This window comes from Podarcis melisellensis (genome assembly GCF_964234715.1).
Source record: "Podarcis melisellensis genome assembly, chromosome: 15".
In the NCBI taxonomy this organism is placed as follows: Eukaryota; Metazoa; Chordata; class Lepidosauria; order Squamata; family Lacertidae; genus Podarcis; species Podarcis melisellensis.
The window spans coordinates 11955094-11977929 of record NC_138532.1 but is presented as its reverse complement, the minus strand read 5'-3'; the positions used below and the strand labels follow the sequence as shown (position 1 = coordinate 11977929).

At 46.7% G+C, this 22836-nt stretch overlaps 1 protein-coding gene across 6 annotated transcripts in view; it reads left to right on the top strand.

Moving 5' to 3' along the window:
• ROBO3 (roundabout guidance receptor 3) overlaps positions 1 to 22836 on the top strand; it is a 338729-nt gene that overhangs the window by 246705 nt on the left and 69188 nt on the right. For all 6 annotated transcript variants that reach the window (XM_081890834.1, XM_081890833.1, XM_081890836.1 and 3 more), the window contains exons 3-9: positions 1178 to 1335; positions 3560 to 3680; positions 5790 to 5928; positions 8868 to 8995; positions 11882 to 11893; positions 18199 to 18323; positions 21370 to 21541. In XM_081890834.1, the coding sequence (XP_081746960.1) occupies positions 1178 to 1335; positions 3560 to 3680; positions 5790 to 5928; positions 8868 to 8995; positions 11882 to 11893; positions 18199 to 18323; positions 21370 to 21541 (855 nt within the window). The remainder of the gene's footprint in view (positions 1 to 1177; positions 1336 to 3559; positions 3681 to 5789; positions 5929 to 8867; positions 8996 to 11881; positions 11894 to 18198; positions 18324 to 21369; positions 21542 to 22836) is intronic.

The window sequence follows — 22836 nt, the reverse complement described above, 5'->3', positions numbered from 1 at the left end:
TGAGCTGAAGGACAGCAAAAAAATACCACTGTCGTGCCCGATGTGTAAAAGAGTGGGGTCAGTTATTGCAAACAGCGTAGGGAGTCTTGTATCCACAGGGAAGGCTTTGCTAATGGTTCTCGATTTGGGGAATCACCTGGGATTGTAAACCTGACAACTGTAGTGACCCTGATCTTAGGGGTTTTCTCCTAGATTGAAAACATGCCGGTTTTGATCTCTGGCTGAGATGCCCATATTCTGTTTTACCATCATTATCCGGCACTGCAGTCCTTTCAGGCTTCTTCATAATGCAACTGCCAAGGTTCTTTCCTCCTTCCTTGCAAGCTGTTTCTTGGTGCACATGATGGCTGGGAGAAACACAGCATGTGAACCAGGGGGAGAGGGATGCTTCGGAGTAAAAAGAATATTAGAAATTGGGGCAGAAGAGCCAACGTCATAACCAGTAACACTAACACGATAAACCCCATGTGTGTTGCAGCCAGTGTCTTTGGTGAAGTGTGATTGGTCTTGTGGAATCAGCTGAAAGAATGGTCAGCTGACAGGGCTATGTGTGGCACTACAGGTACCCTTGAGGAACCCAGTTCAGCCAGCAAGGCTTATAGCAGAATATAGTCCTTGTGACACAGGAAGTAAAGCGCCAATGCACGGCCAATGGGAGCCCTTTCAGCTATGGCTGACAAGGCTACCGCTTGGTCTTTTGTGGTTTCTCTGGAGTTGTTTCATCATTGGCTGAACTGTGCTCCTCATGGGTGCCATTTATGCTGCAGCATTTAGCATTCCAAGGACCAATCAAGCTTCACCAAGCCTTCTAAGACTCCAGCCTTGGTCTTAAGTCTCAGCGGCTTGTCTCGTTATTTCTGTGTGATTCTCCTGTTGCTGTGCAAACGGCAAGGATTGATGCCTCCAGCAAGAAGATCTGAATTTGTTTTGTCTGCATCTGATTTAGTGTGCACGTTCATGCACACACAGAGAGCTTTTCTCCTGGGGTATAAAGGGGCCTGTGAGAACCCTTGTGTACAACAGAGAATTAATTCCAAGTGTGAACAAGCTCTTTTAAAAATGTGGTGGTGGAACAGCCAAGGAAGAAAGGAAATCTGCAAGTGTCTCTGTGATTCCTCATCCTGTTTTTGTTATTTCCCCTCAAGGGGAATCTCAAACTCTTCTCTCTTCCTTGCAGTCTTGCGAGATGACTTCCGCCAAGCTCCCAGCGATGTGGTGGTGGCAGCGGGCGAGCCAGCTGTGATGGAATGCATTCCTCCAAGAGGACACCCAGAACCCACCATTTCCTGGAAAAAGAACAACATCCGCATCAGCGATAAGGATGAGCGCATTACGGTGAGACTGAGGGAAGCCCCCCTTGAAAAAGGCAGCCCTGTACCTCTTTCAACCTAAATAATTTCTTTGGGTTTTGCCGTTCTGTTCAAGGCTGAGAACCTTGGAGGAAACATAGGAATCTACATAATAATAATTGGTCCATCTAGCTCAACATTGTCTACACATACTGTCAGCAGCAGATAGAAGTCTTTCCCAGTTATACATGGAGAGACGAGAGATTAGACCTTGAACCTTCAAAGCTTGTGTTCTACCACTGATGCTACAGCCCCTCCAACCACCTGCTACCTGATCTTTTCAACTGGAGATGCTAGGAGCATGGACCTTCTGCATGCAAAGTATATAGCACTGAGCTTAGGCCATGACAGGCAAAATATCCTGGATAGGGCACAGTAGAACTGAATGCATGGTTAGTAGCAGCAGGCAGGTAGCCTTGAGCATTGATGGAGTATTGCCTAAAATTCCGCTGAGGTCTGAAATACTCTTGCAGGAAAATGTGTGATCTCAGCCGGTTCTCCCTAAAGAAGGTCAGCTCCCAGTTTAAGGTGCAGAATCCTTTTTTATTCATTTAGCGGGATTTATATGCTGCTTCAACCTCTAAGTGGTTTAAACAGAATATAAAATGTCCACTAAAACACATTTATTAAAATCAAACGTTAAAAGCAAGTTAACCTAAGCATTTATCAAAGTGTAACTGAAACCAGCCATTGCTACTTCCATTTTGATTAATGCTTAAATTAAGTGTACATCGGGGTGGGAACCCTCAGGCCCAGGGGCCAAATTTTGGCCCTCCGGTCTTCACTATCTGGCCCTCAGATTTATTCCCAGCATGCTCCACTCACTGGCCTTGATTCCCACCCTAAGTGTTTTTGACTGTCTGGAATATGTCCTTGAGCTCTGATAATGTCTCTGGATTACCTGGATGGAGGATTGAGACAGGTGCGTAGAAACCGACCTACTGTTCAAAGGTAGCATTGGCATTTGTTACTCTCCAGCAATGTTTGCCTCTGGCCCTGCCTACCACCTTGATGTGGCTCTCAGAAGGTTCTCCCAGAAAGAGATATTACGGACCATGGGCTAAAAAATCCCCAGTTCTCTCACCTGATATACATAATGAAATTGGATGTGTGGGCTGGCTTACTTAAAAGGAAGCCTTTAGCAAACAAACTGTATGGCAAATGTGCCTGCCTGATATCTTTGGGCAGGGAGTTCCAGAGGCACACACTCCAGTGAATTTCCGGGGAGGCGTATCCCTCATTATGGAGGATGGATTGAGGCTGAATTCTGACAAGACAGAAGTACTGTTCTTGGGGGACAGGGGGTGGGCTGGTGTGGAGGGTTCCCTGGTCCTGAATGGGGTAACTGTGCCCCTGAAGGACCAGGTACGCAGCCTGGGAGTCATTTTGGACTCACAGCTGTCCATGGAGGTGCAGGTCAATTCTGTATCCAGGGCTGCTGTCTAGTAGCTCCATCTGATGCACAGGCTGAGACCCTACCTGCCCATGGACTGTCTCGCCAGAGTGGTGCATGCTCTGGTTATCTCCCGCTTGGACTACTGCAATGTGCTCTACGTGGGGCTACCTTTGAAGATGACCCAGAAACTACAACTAATCCAGAATGCGGCAGCTAGACTGCTGACTGAGAGCGGCCGCCAAGACCACATAACATCAGTCTTGAAAGACCTACACTGGCTCCCAGTATGTTTCCGAGCACAATTCAAAGTGTTGGTGTTGACCTTTAAAGCCCTAAACAGCCTCAGCCCAGTATACCTGAAGGAGCATCTCCATTCCCATTGTTCTGCCCGGACACTGAGATCCAGCTCCGAGGGCCTTCTGGTGGTTCCCTCGCTGCAAGAAGCCATGTTACAGGGAACCAGGCAGGGGGCCTTCTTGGTAGTGGCACCCGCCCTGTGGAACACCCTCCCATCAGATGTCAAAGAGATAAACAACTACCTGTCATTTAGAAGACATCTGAAGGCAGTCCTGTTTGGGGAAGTTTTTAATGTGTGACATTTTAATGTATTTTTAATCTCTGTTGGAAGCCGCCCAGAATGGCTGGGGTACAAATAATAAATTGTTGTTGTTGTTGTTAGTGAAGTTCTCTGCAAGAGGAAGTTTCCCAGGGGCTGCTTCTTGAGGAAAGTGGGGCCCCACCAATACATTGGCCTAGGGAGCTTGTTTGTGCAGCTGTCTCTAAGCAGGATTTCCTTTTGGCCCCTCTGCTCTAGATCCGAGGTGGGAAGCTGATGATGTCCAACACGAGGAAGAGTGACGCTGGCATGTACATCTGCGTGGCCACCAATATGGTTGGAGAACGGGACAGCGAGCCTGCGGAGCTGGTGGTCTTTGGTAGGTAGGAGCAGGGATCTGGCAGGGGAGATGGGAATTGGACGGAGAGGGAAAGGCAAAGTGGAGTTCTCAGGGTCAAAAGGAAGGGGGAAACCCACAAAGCAAGGTCTGTGATAAGTTCCCCTGTGAGTTTTTTTCTATAGCTTGGAAGCAGCCTAGGAGGGGTGTGAGAATGAGAACAGAACGGTTTACTTTTTCCCCTTTATTTATTTTTTTTATTTTTATTTTTTTAAAAAATAGATTTACAGTGCTACCTTGTTTCTCAAACTTAATCCATTCTGGAAGTTTGTTCTGAAACCAAAGCGTTCAAAACCAAGGTGTGCTTTCCAATAGAAAGTAATGCAAAACGGATTAATCCATTCCAGACTTTTAAAAACAACCCCTAAAACAGCAATTCAACATGAATTTTACTATCTAACAAGACCATTAGTATCTGGGGAAATCTGAAGAGCACTTTCTTCCATTGAAAAGGAGTCTGCAAATGCCTTTACTCAAAGCCCAGACCTCTTGCCTGACTCTTCAACTTTACTTTTTTTAAAAAACAAAAAACAAGTCTCTAGTCCTATGGAAATATAAAGAAAATGTGAGCTGGCTGTATTCCACCCAATTGCTCGTTACTACTGGAATCAGTGATGAAGGGCTGAACATTTCTGAATTTTTTTTTATTTTTCAGTTTCATAAGGTCATTACTAACAATGAATGGACGCCAATTGCAAACAACAATGTCAGGCAAGCATGGTAGTATCAAAGTTTGTTGCTTTGTTTACTGAACACAAATAAAACGAACATGCTAAATGAGATCAGCCTCTAGGGAATCACAATTTTTTCCCATGCAAAGTGAGCGTTTCCCCATGAAAATTAGCCTTGTATCAGAAAGCCCATATCAAAGGCTGGAATGCAGCCATCCTACAATTTGTTGTTTGGTTTTGAAAATTTTCTACAGCATTGCAGCTGGCTATTTTTGGTTGCAAGGCTAGGTATGTTGCTTTGCGGACAGTGCTGCTTTGGGGTAACTCAAGTACAGTGCTATCCATCTTCAGTGTTTCTGTGGCAGGAAATATCTTCTATCTGAGCGAGTCCTGTCTTAACCTGATATTGCAATTCTGTGCACCTTTCTTGGTGCCAAGGGGCATCCTTTGGGCTTTTTGATGATTAGAATACAGAAGTGGCTAAAGTTGTCTACTAAGCCAGGACCACCACCAGGGGACCTCGTGCCAAGGGGCCTCCTATGTTAGTGGGGGTCCCCAGGGCAGGAATATCATCATCATCATCATCATCAAACCTTTTATTGGCATCACATTGTTGTTGTTGTTGTTTCGTTGTTTAGTCGTGTCCGACTCTTCGTGACTCCATGGACCAGAGCACGCCAGGCACTCCTGTCTGCATTGGCATCACATCCAAAAAAAATCAATACAGAATTACAACTTTCCCAGTGGCACAAAACATTTGCTAAAAGAAAGGAGGCAGAGCAGTCTATAGTCACATCTCTAGGTCTCCAGGGAGATCAGACATCTGCAGTGTATTTTGACAACAAAAACCAAATAGAGATATTTAGCCACTAACTTGGTGAGCTCCTGATCATTCCCCAATAATAGAAAATGTATGACCTCCAACTCTGTATCCATTTGGGGATACAGAGTTGATCTAGAAATTGCTGACAGATATATAGTTTACAATTAAGAACCATATGAGCCCAGAATCCAGGACCTACCACATCAAATGGAGTTCATTCCCAGGTAGGTGGGGATGCTTTAATGGGTGGAGACCACCCAGGGGAGAAGGCTGAGATGAGCACCCATGAACCATCTCATGAACTACTATCCGAGAGGGCACCACTGTATGCGGAAATAACTCGTGGACCACGGCCTCCTGACTGCAAGAACAGTGGGCAGGAACAGCAACAGCACTCCAGAGGCAGCTAGGAACCATCATGGTCATTTCCCACAATGCCATGGAGTTGTTCCAGGGCATTGTGGGAAAATAAAAAAGACTGGCCTAGCTGAATGGCAGACCTCAGCGCTGGTAGACCTTGCGCAGGGCAGCAGTGGTTGGCTTGCCTCTGTGCTGGTCCTTTTCCTCAAACACCATTTCCTGCCTGTGTCCTGACAGAGCGTCCCACGTTCATCAAGAGGCCCATCAACCAAGTGGTGCTTGCTGAGGACACTGTGAATTTCCACTGCGAAGTGCAGGGGGACCCTGTGCCCACATCCCGGTGGCGTAAAGAGGAAGGGGAGCTTCCTCGAGGGAGGTAAGTGGTGCCTTTTCACCGTTGGGGCTTGCAGGATGGGCAGGCGGGTAACTCGCAATCCCGGTGGGAGATAGTAGATTGCAAGTTTGGGCTTGGCTGTTCCTTTGCCACACACTGACCCAATGGCCTGGGGCCACGCAGCATCTCTCAGTGCCATTCCCCATCTCTAAAACGAGGTCTATCAGCCTCCTTGCACTGGAGAAGAGCTATGAAAATTGCTGGCAATAGCAGTAATGGCTGGGAAGAGATTGAGGGCTGGATCTGCTTCACCGCGGAGCCGACAAAAGGTCACTTCCTCATGCTTCCGAAAGGGTAAACCACAACACTGTTTCGGATACCCTCATCTTGGTTGGCGATGAGCAATTGTGCTTAATTCCCCGGACAATGAGCCTGACAGTGCCTATTAGCGCAGGCGATTGCACAAGGTGCTGTGCAATTAAAGAGAGAGCCATCTTTATCGCTCTCCCTCCTCCCCGCCCCCAAATGTATCAATGTGAAAATGAAGCACTTTCTTTCTTTATTTTAGACAAGGGATCTGATAGGGAAGATGCTCCGAAGCTGGCGAGGAGAGAGATTAGGATGCCTGCACCACTGACCCTAAAAATTCGCTTAAGATTGTTAATATCGTTAATGTGGCATAGAACATGAAGAGGAGAGCTCTTTTTTCAATTCAGTTGATAGTTCCTGGGGAATGTGGCTATTTAGGAAGGATTATCTTGTGGGTTTAGTTTTTCCAGTTCCAGTGAACACTTGCAGTTAAGAAAAAGGAAAAAAGTGTGTATATTAGTTATTGACAGTTGTCACAGAGAGGAACCCATAGCATTCAGAATGTGGCAGATGGAGTTGTATTTATTTATCAGTATCTATTACTACATTTATATCTCTCTTTTCCTCCAAAGTGCTCAGGGTGGCATGCATGCTTTCCCCCTTCCTTATTTTAACATTACAACAACCCTGTGAGGTAGGTTAGGCTGAGAGACAAGCGACTGGCCCCAGGTCACCTAGGGAGCTTCATGGCTGAGTGGAGATTTGAACCCGCATCTCCCAGTTCCTGCTCCCAGGTCCAACTACTAGACCACAAACACTGCCCCAATGTATCTGTCACAGCAACCCTGTGAGGCAGGTTAGGCTGAGAGACAAGCAACTGGCCCCAGGTCACCCAGTGAACTTAATAGCTGAGTGGAGATTTGAACCCGGGTCTCCCAGGTCCTGCTCCAACACTCTGGTCACAGCACCACACTGGCTTTTGGCTTGAGAGAAGCCATTGTTCAGTGGTGGGGCACATGGTTTGTATACAAATGGCACTCAAAAGTTGTGACCCCACATCCGGCTGAGCATAAATCATATCATTCAGGATGGCTATCATCCCTGAGTGTGTCTTGAGTCGTGAGGGGTCACTGGACTCAGGAGTGGATTGGCAGGCTGAGATGGACTAGGAGGAGGAACAGGAGGATGATATTGGGAGCGGGGAAGGCTGAGACCAGGGATCAGAGGCTGGAAGAGGCAGGTACCTACTTTCTCCCAGGATATGGCTGCCCCAACTGAGGAAGCCCCAGCTGGAGAAAAGAACGCAACAACAGAATCTGTAAAGGGCACCAGTCGACAGCTAAGGGGGGGAGGAACTAGAGGCAGAAGGAGAAGGCACAGCCTGGTCACCCAGAATGCAGTGCACCCTCCCATCACTGTCATCATGCACATCCTCACTGATGCAGTTTGTGTCAGCGTACTCAACAGACTTGCAAGACTTGCACAACAAGAGTCTTGCGAGTGAGCTTGTTTTGCTCCATCTTTAAAAGCATGTGCGAGTGGAGAGAGTATGTGTTGACTTTCTTGACCAAAGAAACAGAAACAGACTTCAAGCGCAGTTCAGACTGTAGATGATGGTTAGATGATGGGATGTTCCTCCCCCAGCCATGAAATAAAAGAATAGCAACACTTCCTTACACATAGCAATTTGGAGTGTCAGGGGAAAGGCTAGGCTAAAACCCTTCTTGACATGCTAGCTTTCTGTGTGCAAGGCTAATCTAAAATTCTTCTTGACATGCTAGCTTTCTTTGAGCAAGGCTAGGCTAATGTCAGAGACTGGGCAGAGGAGGAATGGTGGAGACTCCCATCCTGACCCTTCCAGGGAGGAGGAAGAGGAAGACAGTATAGATCAGGCATAGGCAAACTCCGGCCCTCCAGATGTTTGGGACTACAATTCCCATCATCCCTAGCTAACAGGACCAGTTCCCAGGGATGATGGGAATTGTGGTCCCAAACATCTGGAGGGCTGGAGTTTGCCTATGCCTGGTATAGATATACAACAGGGGTTTGAAGGAGGTAGCAGCTCAGAGGCAGATGAGGGGGAAAGCTGGGAAATCATGGGAGAGCCAGAATAACATCCAGCTGATATGTTGTCATTAGAAAGCATTCCAGACCCCTCTCTCCCAGAACCTGGCGAGTCTTGAAAGTAGGAGAGCAAAGAGCTCCAAGAGGGCAAGTAGCAGCACCCATAGAGGAGACAATGAGAATGAGAAATGAGGAAGAGGGAGAGGGAGAGACGGCGGGTGGAGATTCACTCGGGACAACGCCATTATCCAAGAGGCTGGCTTCTAGAGCCTCTCTCTGTAAAGATTGAAATAAAAAAGAAAGTAAGAAAGTTTTCCTTGTCTTTATACTTTCCTGGGCAACCAGCTGGGAGTCGCTGACAGCATCCTGACAGCTAAACTGACACGCTAGCTTTATATGTGCAAGGCTAAGCCAAATTGACATGCTAGCTGTCTGCATGCAAGGCTAGACTAAACCCCTTCTTCCTGACTTTCTGTGTACATGGCTGGACCAACACCCAGTTTCCCCCTGGCATTTTGGTACAACTGAGACACAAGTTTTCAGTTAGAACTGGGCTTCGGTGACGTGACAACTCTTTCATTCTTTTGCTTCTTTCCTTTAATTCCAAGATCGGAGGTCCAGAATGACAACACTCTGCGCATCAGCCGGGTGAGTGCAGAGGATGAGGGCACCTACACGTGCGTGGCAGAGAATAGCGTGGGCAAATCTGAGGCCTCAGGCTCCCTTAGCGTCCACGGTGAGTATGTCTCAATTGGTTGAAGATGTTTGTTCCTGAAGAGGGTGCATTGTGGGGTGATGAAAAGATAAATGCAAGAAAGAGTAAAAACACGTATCCACTCAGCTCACATTGCCAGGGCAGCTGCTGTATGTAGCTTAGTAGCACCAAATCCAGCATCAAAAACTAATGCAAACAGAGTCAACTAATCACGACTCAGGGGCACAGGCTGTCGGGAAACATTGATTCGGCAAAAATTCACCCAATAATTCAAGGAGAAGTGGTTTTGCACATTGGCCCTCACCTCTTTGTTTTTCAGTGATTCGTTTTTCCACTTCATCAGCACATTTTTACCTGAAGTAAGGCCCACTGAGCTCAGTGGAGTTTTCTCTGGGTAGACACACATAGAATTGCACTTTCAATTTCTGCTTCCATGCTAATTCAGGCTTCTTTTTCTTTTCTTTTTGGGTTTGCTTTCAAATAAAGCAACTTCACATTTTTGCAAGGCATTTTTGGGTTTTTTAAAAGAGAGCAAGAAAAGAAATATAAATGTAGAATATGTCCCCCCCCCCAAGTATTTTCAGTTTTTAAAAAAGATGCAATTTTTAACAAGCCTGCTTCGGTCACTGCTCTAAAAGTGTGCATTTTTCTATCAATACTCAGTTGCTGTCTGCTATAACGTTAGGCCTAAGTGCACCGAAGGCAGCCATTTTTTAATGGTGGCGCCATTTTGAATTTCTCAAAGTGCGCCTGAAAACCCGGCATTCTGAGAAAAGCAAAATGGTGACCGCCATCCTTCCAGAGCTCTGATTCATTTCTCCCCCACTCCCCAGAACAATGTCACTGAAAAAGTTATTAATTGAAACACCTTGTTTCAAACTGGTTGAACCACCTTCTATGTCATTTTATTGCAATCTACTTACATAATTCTGTCCACCTGAAGTTCCCTTCACATTCTGAATTGTCTGATCTTCTCCATGGAGCAGTGCTCCCAAAGGACAACCTGTCGTTCTCCTGTTCTGGATTTCCAGGACTGTTTTATTCACATTACTAAACATTCACAGTTGGTCTCAATTTTCAGTTGGCCATATCTCTGCCACCCACCAATGATAGATTTTTGATGCACACAAGTACGTAGATAGATTAATTACAGCACCACACAAAAAGAATGGTATGATCATATCAGGATTCCCTTTTGTGCAGTGATTGTTCAGCGTGCATGATGTTTATGTGCCGTAAAATGGAGACATCAGCTGAAAACTGGGGCCAATGTCACATGCGACAATTCCAAAATGAATTGCAGAAATGTTTCCAAGTCAAACTGGAATGCAGGCAGGATGGAACACAGAACGCAGAGATGGCACACGGAACAACAGAGAAACATTGGACACCCATCCAAATTTGCAAACCTGGCTTCCTCTTCTTCTGAATTTTGCAAATCGCATCCTGTAAAAACGTTCCTTCTGACTGCGGCTCGATACAAGTCAATTGTGTGCTGTAGCATATATAGACCTATAAACTGATGGGTCTCTTGGCAGTGGGATTGGAATAAAATAAAGGACAGAATAAGACACTGTGTGTTTCTAGGCAGAGGGGAAACTGAGCTGCAACCTGCAAAGTGTTAAAGGGGGAAAGCATTCATGTTCTCTCCCCTGAAAAGTGGGATTAACTGGGAAATGGGGCAAATTTGGCCCTCACTCCCAGAGCATACCCCTTTCCTTATCCCATTGGATGCTTCTTACTGAATTAAATAAGAAGTAGCTCTTAGAAAGACCATTCTAGTGGGACCAAGCCTACTCCTTGCTCCTGAGAGTGCATGGCAAATCTCCACCAATAAATATCCCAGGTGCGCTTAGTGCATCACTGTTTTCATAGTAAGGTAAGGTTCGGCTTTGGGCTGAATAGTCTTCTGGGCACCCTCCCCACCACCCATCACTTCCTGAAGCATTGGGGGAGCTTCCTGTTCATATCTGCTGAGCAGGGCCCAATGCCATCTCTAGGAGTGAGTGGGCCCTGTTAACAGTGAAGAGGCAGGATGTGCCATTGAGAGCCCTCATAGGTGGCATCAGATCTTCTTGGCAAAGTGGAAATGGTAACATGGTTAATGGGGTGGGCCCTCTGCTGGTCTTAGACCTCCAGCAAATGTCTAGGCTTGCCATTCTCTGGAACTAGCTGTGCCCTAGACTTCTGTCCCAAAGTTTGGCCCTGATGGGTTTCTCGGTTCGCATCATGCTCTTGAGATCAATGGCCACAGGAACACACGTTGTAACTGGAATTTGTTTCACCTGTAAGGTACAACAGCAACATCTTGGCTGTGGATCCTGCAGTTCCTTGCATTCTCTGCTAATTCCCAGCCTGGGTTTAAGAAGATGCACAGCTGCTTATTAATGTGTCCTAGAGCCACATTAGTTCCTTACTTAACATATTCAGTTTTTGCATTTTACCTCTGCTCTGTCCCAAAGGTTCAAAGCAGACCACCCTTCTATAAAAGCCCATAGCATGAAATTGAATTTTATCTGTAATAAAAATTTCAGTGAAGTCTCTGGCAAACTGCAGAAGAATAAAACCTAAACTAAACATCCATCTCCTCTCCTAGTATTAACTCTGGTCACTAAAGCTCAGTCCAAACAAGAGGACTTTATAGCATTAGCACAGGCTTCTCCAGCTTTGGCATGTCTCTAAAGGGAGGGAAATCTGTGGTTGTAGCATGCCACGGAGTACATCTGTACTTCATATCACTTTGGCAAAGAGATCGGCTCAGATTTGGCCTTTGGTTAGCCTTGCACTCTAATTCTGGGTCTCCCTACTTGTTGACGCTTTAAACATTCATGCCAGATTAATTTGATCCAACTCATCTCATGCTTTTTTATTTTTTTGTTTTTTTTTCATATGTTCTCTTTGGTCCAGTTGGCCCATTCCGTAAGTATTCATTTCATCTCATTAACACTGCTGCATGCTGGGATGACTAAGGGTTGGAGTTCCTTGGTCGGTTTTGTGCATGTGCCTTCTCCCTGCTTTTCTTTTCATTTATTTTTTTGAAACCACAGTGAGAGCAGTTTTTCCTGTGTGAGTTCTGTGTTCCAGTTGCCCAGTGCTAAGAGGAACTCATTGCGCCTGGTTGTCTAATTAGCCTTGCTTGCCCAACCTGGTGGCCTCTAAAAGTTGGACTTCAGCTCCCATCAGCCCCAACCAACATGGCTAGTGGTCAAAGATATTGGGAGCTGGGAGTCCAAAACAATTGGAGGGCATTAGGAAGTGGAAGGCTGGTATAGATATTTGTGCATCCCTCCATCCCCATCATTTTCCAACGGATCAAGGTGGTACAGCATTTGGGTACTCTCCAGCACTGTTTTTCTAAGACAGTGGTGGTCAATTCCCATCATCCCTGACCAGTGGTCCTGTTAGCTAGGGATGATGGGAGTTGTAGTCCCAAAACAGCTGGAGGGCTAGGTTTGGCCACCACTGTTCTAAGATAAGGCTAAGATGCCCAATATACCATGTAATCCTATGCACTTGGCATACTCCTTATCTTAACCCCAGGTTAATGCATAAGATTACAGACCTGCGTCTAATCCCATGTTTCTCTACTCAACAGTAAGTCCCACTGAGTTTAGGGAGACTTACTTCCTGGTACTTGCATGCTGGATTGCTGCCATTAGTGTTTTCATTCCTTTGTGCTCCCAATGATTCAAGTGCCATCTGAACTGGACCATGTTTTCAGCAGTTGGGTTCTGGAAAGAATACATAGGATTGTGCTTGGCTTCTGTCTTCCACAATGGGCACATTTCAGTCCTGACTCTCTTGGAATCTTCTCTGTTCTTCAAGAAGAGCAGCCAATGTGGTAACCTCCAGGCATTGTCAGACTCAAAGTCCCATGAGCCTCAGACATCATGGCCATTGGCCGGAGATGATCAGAGTTGTGGTCCAGGAACACCTGGAGGGCACCACATTTACTACCCCTCTTCTAAGAAGGATGTAACTTTCCCACTGATAATCAAGTATCCTTCCCTTGCCCATGCTTTGCCAAGACTTTAGTCAACAGTGATGATTCTCATGGGAAAGGGTTTTTCCTACCACCATTTGAAGCAAGGTGATTGCTGCATACATGGGATAAAACAAATTGTGTTGGAGATGGTTGCAACTTACCGGTACCTTTCAGGGAATGAACTGATTTCAGGATTTGCCCAATTTCCCAGTAAGTGATAGAACTGGACAAATTATAAAAATAAATTCATTTCCTCTGTGCCCCCCCCCCAGTGTTCTCAACATATACCACAAAGTTTCCAGACTTTTGACTTTTTTGCACATGAAACCTTCTGGTGCAACCCCCAAAACTATGCTTGGAATTGCCTCCCAGACCAATGGTTTGATATCACCTCACTTGCTTCATTCAGAGTCTTCTGCAAAACCCACCTTCTCTGCCAATCCTTTTTCCTTTTTCCTTCCTCTGTGGTGAATTTTAGACTGTAAGCTCCTCAGGGCAGCGATCTGACCACTTGCCCTCCATAAAGCACTCTTCACACCATTGGCCCTATATAAATAACGAAAAAGGTAATTGCAGAATATGAATTTCCCCAGTCTCTAAGCGCTTAGCTGCAATAAAAAGGAAGGGGAGGGGATATCTGCTTGTGAACTAGTCCATGGCGCCATGCCTTTGCCTTCAAATGCATTTTTGTACCATGACATCACTTGTCAGGTCGACAGCCTTGCCCTACATCTGTGGCTTACATGTCCCTAATAACAACCCTGGGAATAGCTGCTGTTGCCCTTTCCTCTGACGCACAGCAGCCCCATCAAGGGCTTATCTTCTCCTTCTTCTCCTTCTACCCTTTTCTTTTTGCCAATAAATCACCCTCTCTAACAAAGCACGCTTCTCTTCTTGTAGCTGTGAAGATAAGGGCCCACAGGTGAGCGAGAGATGCCAGGTGATAGGAGACCGCTGCCTGCCCTGGTCCCCCCTTTCTTTGCTAGGCAGCCAGCAACCCAGTTCAATTTCCTGCCTGGAGGGGGGGTGGGGGGTTGGCCAGCCATCATCTCTTATCTCCATGCTGAATTTGTGGGCAGCAGGGACCATTTTCCTTAGACGCCCCAAGGTCGTTCCTGCCCTCTGAGTTTCTTTTTTTATCTTTCCCTTTGAAGTGGGGTGAGGCGTCGCTGGAGGGGCAGTAATGAATTTCCTGAGTCACAATATCCTTTCCATCATCCAGACTCCTCCAGCCTTTGAAGTGGCGCCTGGTGCAGTCCGTGTGTGTGTGTGTGCGTGTGTGTGTGTGTGTGTGCGTAATCTGGGAAGAGGGCTTTCCCAGCAACCATTAACCAAAGAGCTGAAATGGACCCCCCTACCTCCCTCCCATTTACATTTTTATTTGATTGTGGAGCAGGTGGCATCACCAAAGACAGCAGGCTGTTGCTCTGGAAGGTCAGAGGTCTCCAGCCTTGCATCCAGGCACATGTTAAGAAGGACCCTGCTCATCCCCACCCCCTTCTCGCAGAATCGGCCCAAGGCAGCTGATCTCTGATTTCAGTGCCAGCCAAATGACCCTTCCTGTGGCTGCTGGCTGCCAGGTTCCCTCATAACACACACACATCATTTGGTGAAGTGATTTCCAGGGGACAAAGCCTGACCTTCAGCAAAGGAGAAGTGGCCTTTGCCAGCCCAAAAGAAAAGGCTGGCAGATTCTTTTCCTCGCTTCCCTCCCTCGCAGGATTTATGGACATCAAATGTGGGGAGGGAGGGAGGGAGAGGGAGAGAAATGGAGAGAAAGAGAATGAGGTTGTTCTGGACACTGTGACGAAACCTGACCCACGGCCTCAAGTTACAATACCCTACACAGACGTTTGTAGAAGTGGGCCTGACTCAACCCTCCAACTTTTGATGTTTTTTTGGGGGGGGGATTTGGTTACCCACAGTGCTTGCGCCAAGCGTTGGAAAGTCAGGATGATAAAAATCAAGGCAGGAAATATCCTAAGCACCTGATCATCCCATTTTGTGCTGGTAGTATGGCCCTAAAAATTTGTTTTTCCAACCTTTGTAGGGTGAGATTTCAGAAACCTTTCAGGTTTCGGAGTGTGCTACCTATCTGAGACTCTATCTCAATCTTTTGTGTGTGACTTCATTTATTTCAAATATGTATAAAATTTTAAAACAGCCTTTGCTTAGGGGTCTCTTAACGTGATTTTATGAGCATGGAAGTAGAAAGACAAAATCTACACAGAATTGTGTTCGCTTGGGGTTGAAGCAAGGGGTCACTGTGCTCTCAGATGTTAGGATCTGGAGGCAAAGGAGAATGATACAGAAGGCTGATCCAATATCATAAATCAAGACGTGCTAAATATCTTTGTGGCAACTTGGCTGGAGTTTGGGAGGACTGGATATGAGAAACCCGAGTTTCATGCTCATCCATGATGCTAATTGAGTGACTTTGCACAACATGAGGGCACCCCATTCAGACAATATTGAGGCTGAGTAAGTGCCACATCCACACATTCAGTTGGACATCTGAATGGAGCATCATACACCAAGGGATAACTCACCTGCAATCTTCCAGACAGTGGACTTCCATCACCTCTGACTATCAGTGACCCATATCTTTGGTCCAACCCAATTCCAGTGAAACTTTGGTAACTGCTGTCATGATTCATCACTGCTGGTTCCTGAAATAGCAATCACAGTTACATGTCTCATGCTGCCAACTTTACTGCTGTTTCTCTCCACCACTATCAAGCACAGCGGCTCTTGTGAGCCAACCCAGGACCCAGAATAGGAGCAACGTAAGGGGCAATGGAACTGGACATTTCTGCAAATTTAACTCCTGTCTGCATAGATATAGGGACGCGGGTGGCGCTGTGGGTTAAACCACAGAGCCTAGGGCTTGCCGATCAGAAGGTTGGCGGTTCAAATCCCCATGACGGGGTGATCTCCCGTTGCTCGGTCCCTGCTCCTGCCAACCTAGCAGTTCGAAAGCATGTCAAAGTGCAAGTAGATAAATAGGTACCACTCTGGCGGCAAGGTAAACGGTGTTTCCGTGCACTGCTCTGGTTCGCCAGAAGCGACAGTCATACTGGCCACATGACCCAGAAGCTGTACGCCGGTTCCCTCAGCCAATAAAGCGAGATGAGCGCCGCAACCCCAGAGTCAGTCATGACTGGACCTAATGGCCAGGGGTCCCTTTACCTTTACTTTTAGGGGGCAATGGAACTGGGCATTGCTGCAAATTTAACTCCTGTCTGCATAGATCCACACATACCCTCCCCTTCCCATGAACCATTTCTAGCACCAGTCAATAACTATTAAACATCAGGAGGATTTTTCCCCATTCCATGGAAATTCTGCCAGAAAAGGCTTCTGGATGGGGGAGGGCTGGTTAACAAGCAGTCACACACCCCTTGCGATTAGCATGTGGGTAACCTAGCACTCACAACTTCATTAAAGTAAGGCTTGCAGTGATCAGCATGACAATAGTACACCTGAAGCTCCTTCCCTCCCTTTCTTATGGTGCCTGGTGCCCTATAAATACTTTACAGCTCTGCAAGAGGAATGGGGCATTGTCTCTCTCTCCTTCTCTAGGTAGTTTGGGAGGGAGGGCAAAGAGGAGATAAGGCAGGCGATTAGCATTTGTAAAACCCGGTGCCATTTGTCTTGCATTGAGAGGAGAGAAAAGGTTCCAAACCTGGCAGAGGTGCTCAGGGAGGAATTTAAATCTGCAACATTATTTATGGCCGGGTGGCTGATTTAGAGGGTCTTTTTTTTTCTTTTCTTGCCTCTCTCTGTCTCCTCCTTTCCTTTCTTCCATTGCAAGATGATATCCTTTGCATGCATTTATAGACTGGGTTTTAAATAAATAAATAAAAGTCCAAGCCTATCTGGAAGCACATTAATATGTTTGATTTCCTCTGTGAAGTTATAGCTTGTGTTCCTTTACCATACCCCAGTGGTTTGCAATTCTCCTTTTTTTATCTCTTCCCTTGTTAAATGCCTCTTGCTGTTCTTGCTTTAAAATCTTCTGGGTTGCCCATATTACTGTGAAAGCAGGTGCTCCAGATTTCTAGAAACACTGGAAGCCACCTAATTCAGAATCAGATCACGGGTCCAGCTAGTTCCTTATGGTCTGACTGGCAGCATCTCTGCAGGGTTTCATATAGGGGTCTTTTCCAGCCCTACCTGGAGATGGTGGGGCTTGAACCTGGCACCATCTGCACTCAAAGCATGTTTACTGCACCAGTGAGCTCCACCCCTTCCCCAAATGAATGAGCTATAAATGAGTCGGAGCCAGATAGAAGAGGGTCAGAACCCACACAATCACACACAACATACAACTTAATTTTCACAACCCCATTCCACAAGAGGACCAGCAGGTCATTCAATCCATCTGGATTAAAAGAGGCTAACTCTTATGGAGCTCATTGGCTGCTGCTATAACTATTATTAGTTCAAACCAGTTAAGAGAGAGAAAGTAATGAAGGCCCTATATTTGACTGTCCAGACATTCTTTTTCCAGAGGCGAGATTTCACATGACACAAGAGGTTCCCAGTGAATAGGTAGATATTTCCTCCCTATTTTATAAGAGGGTGAAAAGATAGCTACACAATACATCTATTAATAGACTCATAGAATTGTAAGGGAACCTGAGTAGCATCTCGTCCAACCCCCTGTGATGCAGGAATATGCAGCTGTCCCATACAGGGATCGAACCTGCAACCTTAGTGTTATCAGCACCACGCTCTAACCAACCGAGCTATCGAGTGCTGTCAATGTCTTTGGGGCAGAACCTTTATTTTCAAGTACACACAAATAGCCCAGAGACAGGACAGCAGAGTATAGCAACCAGGAACAAGAACAGAGAATTTATGTTCCCTCCAGAATCAGCGGTTCTCAACCTGTAGGTCCCCAGATGTTGTTGGACTACAACTCCCATCATCCCTGAGCTCTGGCCTTGCTAGCTAGGGGTGATGGGAGTTGTAGTTCAACAACATCTGGGGACCCACAGGCTGAGAACGGCTGCTCCTGATGATGGTGTTGGACTTCAGCACCTGCCCCTGCCAGCATGTCCAAAGGTCAGAGATGAGGAGAGCCGTGGTTGATCTGGAGGATCACATCTTCCCAATCCCAGGGTTATAGCACTGGGTTTGGAAAGGAAGAACCTAGGGCTGGACGGGTCCAGGTCTTAACTCCCCCAAAGTCTTAAACCTGTTTGTCTTTGTCTTGCCTCTCCTTTTCTCTCAGTTCCACCACAGTTGGTGACCCGTCCTCGGGATCAGATTGTAGCCCAAGGCCGCACTGTGACCTTTCAGTGCGAGACCAAAGGAAACCCACCACCAGCCGTGTTTTGGCAGAAGGAAGGTAGCCAGGTAGGTGCGGCCTTATCTAAATTCATCGTGGCCTCTTACTTTCCTTTTGTGCAAATATGTGCCTGCGTGCACATGCTGAATCTTTCGGCTTGCCTTGGTTCTGAGATGCAGTTGACACGTGTGGTCAGATTCCATGCAGGAGTATGATGGGGAGGGTATAATTTTAGGGATGGATGGGGGAGTCTCTGTGTTGGAGAGGTGGTATTATTACAGTGGTACCTCAGGTTACAGATGCTTCAGGTTACGTACGCTTCAGGTTACAGACTCCATTAACCCAGAAGTAGTACCTTGGGTTAAGAACTTTGCTTCAGGATGAGAACAGAAATTGTTCGGCGGCGGCAGCGGGAGGCCCTATTAGCTAAAGTAGTACCTCAGGTTAAGAACAGTTTCAGGATAAGAATGGACCTCCAGAACAAATTAAGTTCTTAACCCGAAGTACCACTGTATTATTATTATTATTATTATTATTATTAATGATAATAATAATAATAATTGAATTTATATACCACCCTATACCAGGAGGTCTCAGTGCAGTTCACATAAAAGATCAACATAAAAACCAGAATACAGTGGTACCTTGGTTTTCGGACGTCTCGGAAGCCGAACATTTCAGCTTTTGAACACTGAAAACCCAGAAGTAGCTGCTTCGGTTTTCGAACACTTTTTGGAAATCGAACATGCCATCCAGCTTCTGTATTGAGTTTTCCGGATAGAAATGCTTCTGGAAATGCCTGCTTCAGTTTTTGAACATTTCGGAAGTTGAATGGTCTTCCGGAACAGATTACATTCAAAAACCAAGGTTGTGTAATGACAATAAAACCAATTGTGTAATGACAATAAAAACAACACCCCCCCAAAAAAGGAACGATCTGTGCTACTGCTGCTGCCAATAATGAGTCCCATCCCTGAAGATCAGTTGGAGAATCTCTCCTCCTCCTGGAGAAAATTGGTGACATGCTCCTCCCAGCTTCTCTGCCATGAAATAGTGAGAAGAATTCTGAGGGGCTGTAGCTGTAGCTTTTCTCCTGTTCTGCCCACCAAGGGTACAGGATGCGGTTATGCCTCTGCAGCAACTGAGCCTGATCCTTCCGTGGGCCGACATTGACTGGTGGAACAGGGGACTGGTGACAAATTGAAGCGGTCTCACCTTTGAAATACATCTGAAATTGGTTTCAATGAAGGTCATTTGGAAACGGACTTCAAAGCAGTGGCAGCCATGCCTTCACCTGCTGTCACCTGTGATGTGGCGACAGCAGGGAAAGTTTGGGGATGTAATGGTTATAGGGGTTGCTCGTGCGTAAGTTGCCGCCACTCCTGGCTAGGTAGCCTGGTTAAACCTTTTCTGTCTGGACAGCCCTTCACTTCGTGGCTGTTTCAGTCGCTAGCAGAATCCGTCAGTGGGCCTTTCTTGAACCTCTTCCAGCAAAGAAGTTCTTTGACGCCAAGTCTCCGCCTACTCTCCCTGCGTGGAAGTCTTCTGAGCAGGGTGGGTGTGGGCAGCGGAGGACCCGTGCTCTCCCCACTGGTCTCCGGCGAGGAGTCCTGGAGCCCCCTCGCCGATTCCCCTATCTGCCCCCCTTTATCCCTGGTGTTACGCTGATTTCCTTCCCCAGCCGATGAGCTGCCTCTCTCCCTGCTGTGTCCTTCTCCAGCATCGCTTGGGAGCCTTGCCTCCGCCTCTAGCTCTGATGGCAGTTCCCTGACAGGGGAGAATGGCCTTCCAGGATAAATTAGGCCCACGAGCTAGAAGTTCACCACCCCTGTGCTGGACAGGCTTCATACTTCCTGGACCATTTTGCTTTCTGTTTTTCTACTAGAACCCCAAGCTGTACCAACCAGAACAAGGTGCAAAATATATAGTTAGAATTAAAGGGCATATTTAATCTTTGAGCATATTCTGAGTTCACAGGCCCTTCACACAAAAGCTAACTAAATTTCTTTATTCCAGTAGCCTAAATTAGGTAGGGTTGCCATATGGCCGGAATTTTCTGGACAAAGCCAGGAATCAAATGTCTGAAACAATGTCTGGACAGGAATAGCTTAAATGTCCAGGAAAATCTGGACGTATGGCAACCCATGTTGGAAGCATAGTTTTTGGTGAATTTTATTAAAAATACAGTGGTACCTCTGGTTAAGTACTTAATTCGTTCCGGATGTCCATTCTTAACCTGAAACTGTTTTTAACCCGAAGCACCACTTTAGCTAATGGGGCCTCCTGCTGCTGCCGCACTACCAGAGCACGATTTCTGTTCTCATTCTGAAGCAAAGTTCTTAACCCGAGGTACTATTTCTGGGTTAGCGGAGTCTGTAACCTGAAGCGTATGTAACCCAAGGTGCCACTGTAGCTCAAAAGGTTCTTCTTTTTTTGAGATTTTGCAAAAACAACACAACAACTTTGCCCTCACAACAACAGAGCAATTTTGTGTCCCGATTTCCACTTTTTGAAATATGGCAACCCTAAAATAGGTGAGAAATATCATTTTGGTTTCAGTTCCTAGCTGGAACCACAAAACGAACCGTAGTTACCTGATTTCAGACATCACAGTGAACTGCGGTTAGTTTAAAACCCAAAGCAGATGCTTCTAATCTCTTCCTCGCGCATGTAAAATAGGGGAGGGGGAGGCACGTGAGCTCAAGACTTGCCACAGCTCATTCACGCCGCAGGAAACCACAGCTTCCTGTTATGTCTGAACTAGGCTGATGAAGAGAGAAGCTTTCCAAGACGATGGTGTTTCACCCATGGCAGGCATAACTCCCTTGGAGTTATGTATTAGGATTAGACATACTAATACATTTCATTACAAATACAAGGTACCTTTTTCTTAAGCATCTTTGGAGATTCGCCCATTATCTCCTTTTGATCCCATGACAACATCCCACAGAAGCAAGGGGGGGAACTATTGTGTCTCTCAAGAGGGGGACATTCTGGGAACAGGGCAGTGGGGAACTGGATGGCAACCCAAGGCCATATTGGCAACCATTCTTCTTGCATGTTTCCAGGGGATGGGAATTGAAAACGCCTTTTTCCCCATTTTATTTTCTGCAGATCCTGCTTTTTCCTAGCCAGCCCCCTCAGGCGATGGGCCGTTTTTCAGTGTCTCCAAGCGGCGAGATGAACATCATGGACGTGCAGACTTCCGATTCGGGCTACTACATGTGTCAAGCCATTAGTGTGGCAGGGAGCATCCTGGCGAAAGCTCTCCTGGAAGTGGAAGATGGTAAGTTATCTGCGAGTGGAAGATAAATTTTTCACGCCTGGGACAGTTTGGAGCGAGAGGCGCTGATGTACACTGACTCCACACAGATTTAAATGGCAGGAAATGCTTCCCTAATCCTGGGAGGTGGGGGGGCGGCAAGGCAAGGCAAGTAATGCACAGACATGCTTATCATGTTCCTTCAAATCAAATAGCCGCTTATTAAGGAGGCAGGGAGTAAGCCCAAAGTTTCTCAGCCTCTGGGGATGACTCACAGTTTAGCAATTCTTGGATCCAATTTCATTTATTACTTAGCTGGAAGTGAGAGCGGCTCCTGCCTTAAACATGGTGGTAGTGTGTGTGTGTGTGTGAGAGAGAGAGGGGGGGGGTTTGCAGCCCTGACCTCCCTTACCTAGGAGTAAATTCCTATCAATTTAGTAAAACATTTCCGAGCAAGATAGTTAGAATCACGTTGTCGGTGAGAATCGTGAAGTCATAAATCACAAAGAACAATTTGTTAGAGAGTCACAGTGGCTCAATTCAAATGATCCTCCAAACCATGGTTCAGAACAGAGGTTTTTAACCTTTTCGAGTCCACGGCTCCCTTGACCAACTACAATCTTTCTGCGGCTCCCCTTTGAGGAAACACACTCTGAGCCTCAGAAGCCCAGTTATGTCACCCCTTGCCTGTAGAGCTGGCAGCCCCTCGTCCCTTTTCGAACACCCTCCCTTGTGGAGTCTTCCCTCAGCCTCCTCTCCCCTCTCCTTGGGTGTCTCTACAATCTTTCTGCGGCTCCCCTTTGAGGAAACACACTCTCAGCCTCAGAAGCCCAGTTATGTCACCCCTTGCCTGTAGAGCTGGCAGCCCCTCGTCCCTTTTCGAACACCCTCCCTTGTGGAGTCTTCCCTCAGCCTCCTCTCCCCTCTCCTTGGGTGTCTCTACAATCTTTCTGCGGCTCCCCTTTGAGGAAACACACTCTGAGCCTCAGAAGCCCAGTTATGTCACCCCTTGCCTGTAGAGCTGGCAGCCCCTCACCCCTTTTCGAACACCCTCCCTTGTGGAGTCTTCCCTCAGCCTCCTCTCTCCTCTCCTTGGGTGCCTCCTCATGCCGCCCCATAGGGGCTGGAAAAAGAATGCCCCCCAGCCTTAGCAGCCTGACAGAGACTGGCCAAAGGTGGATATGAGGCAAACAAGCCTTGGGGCTACAGGTAGGTAGCCGTGTTGGTCTGCCGTAGTCGAAACAAAATAAAAAAATTCCTTCCAGTAGCACCTTAGAGACCAACTAAGTTTGTTATTGGTATGAGCTTTCGTGTTCATG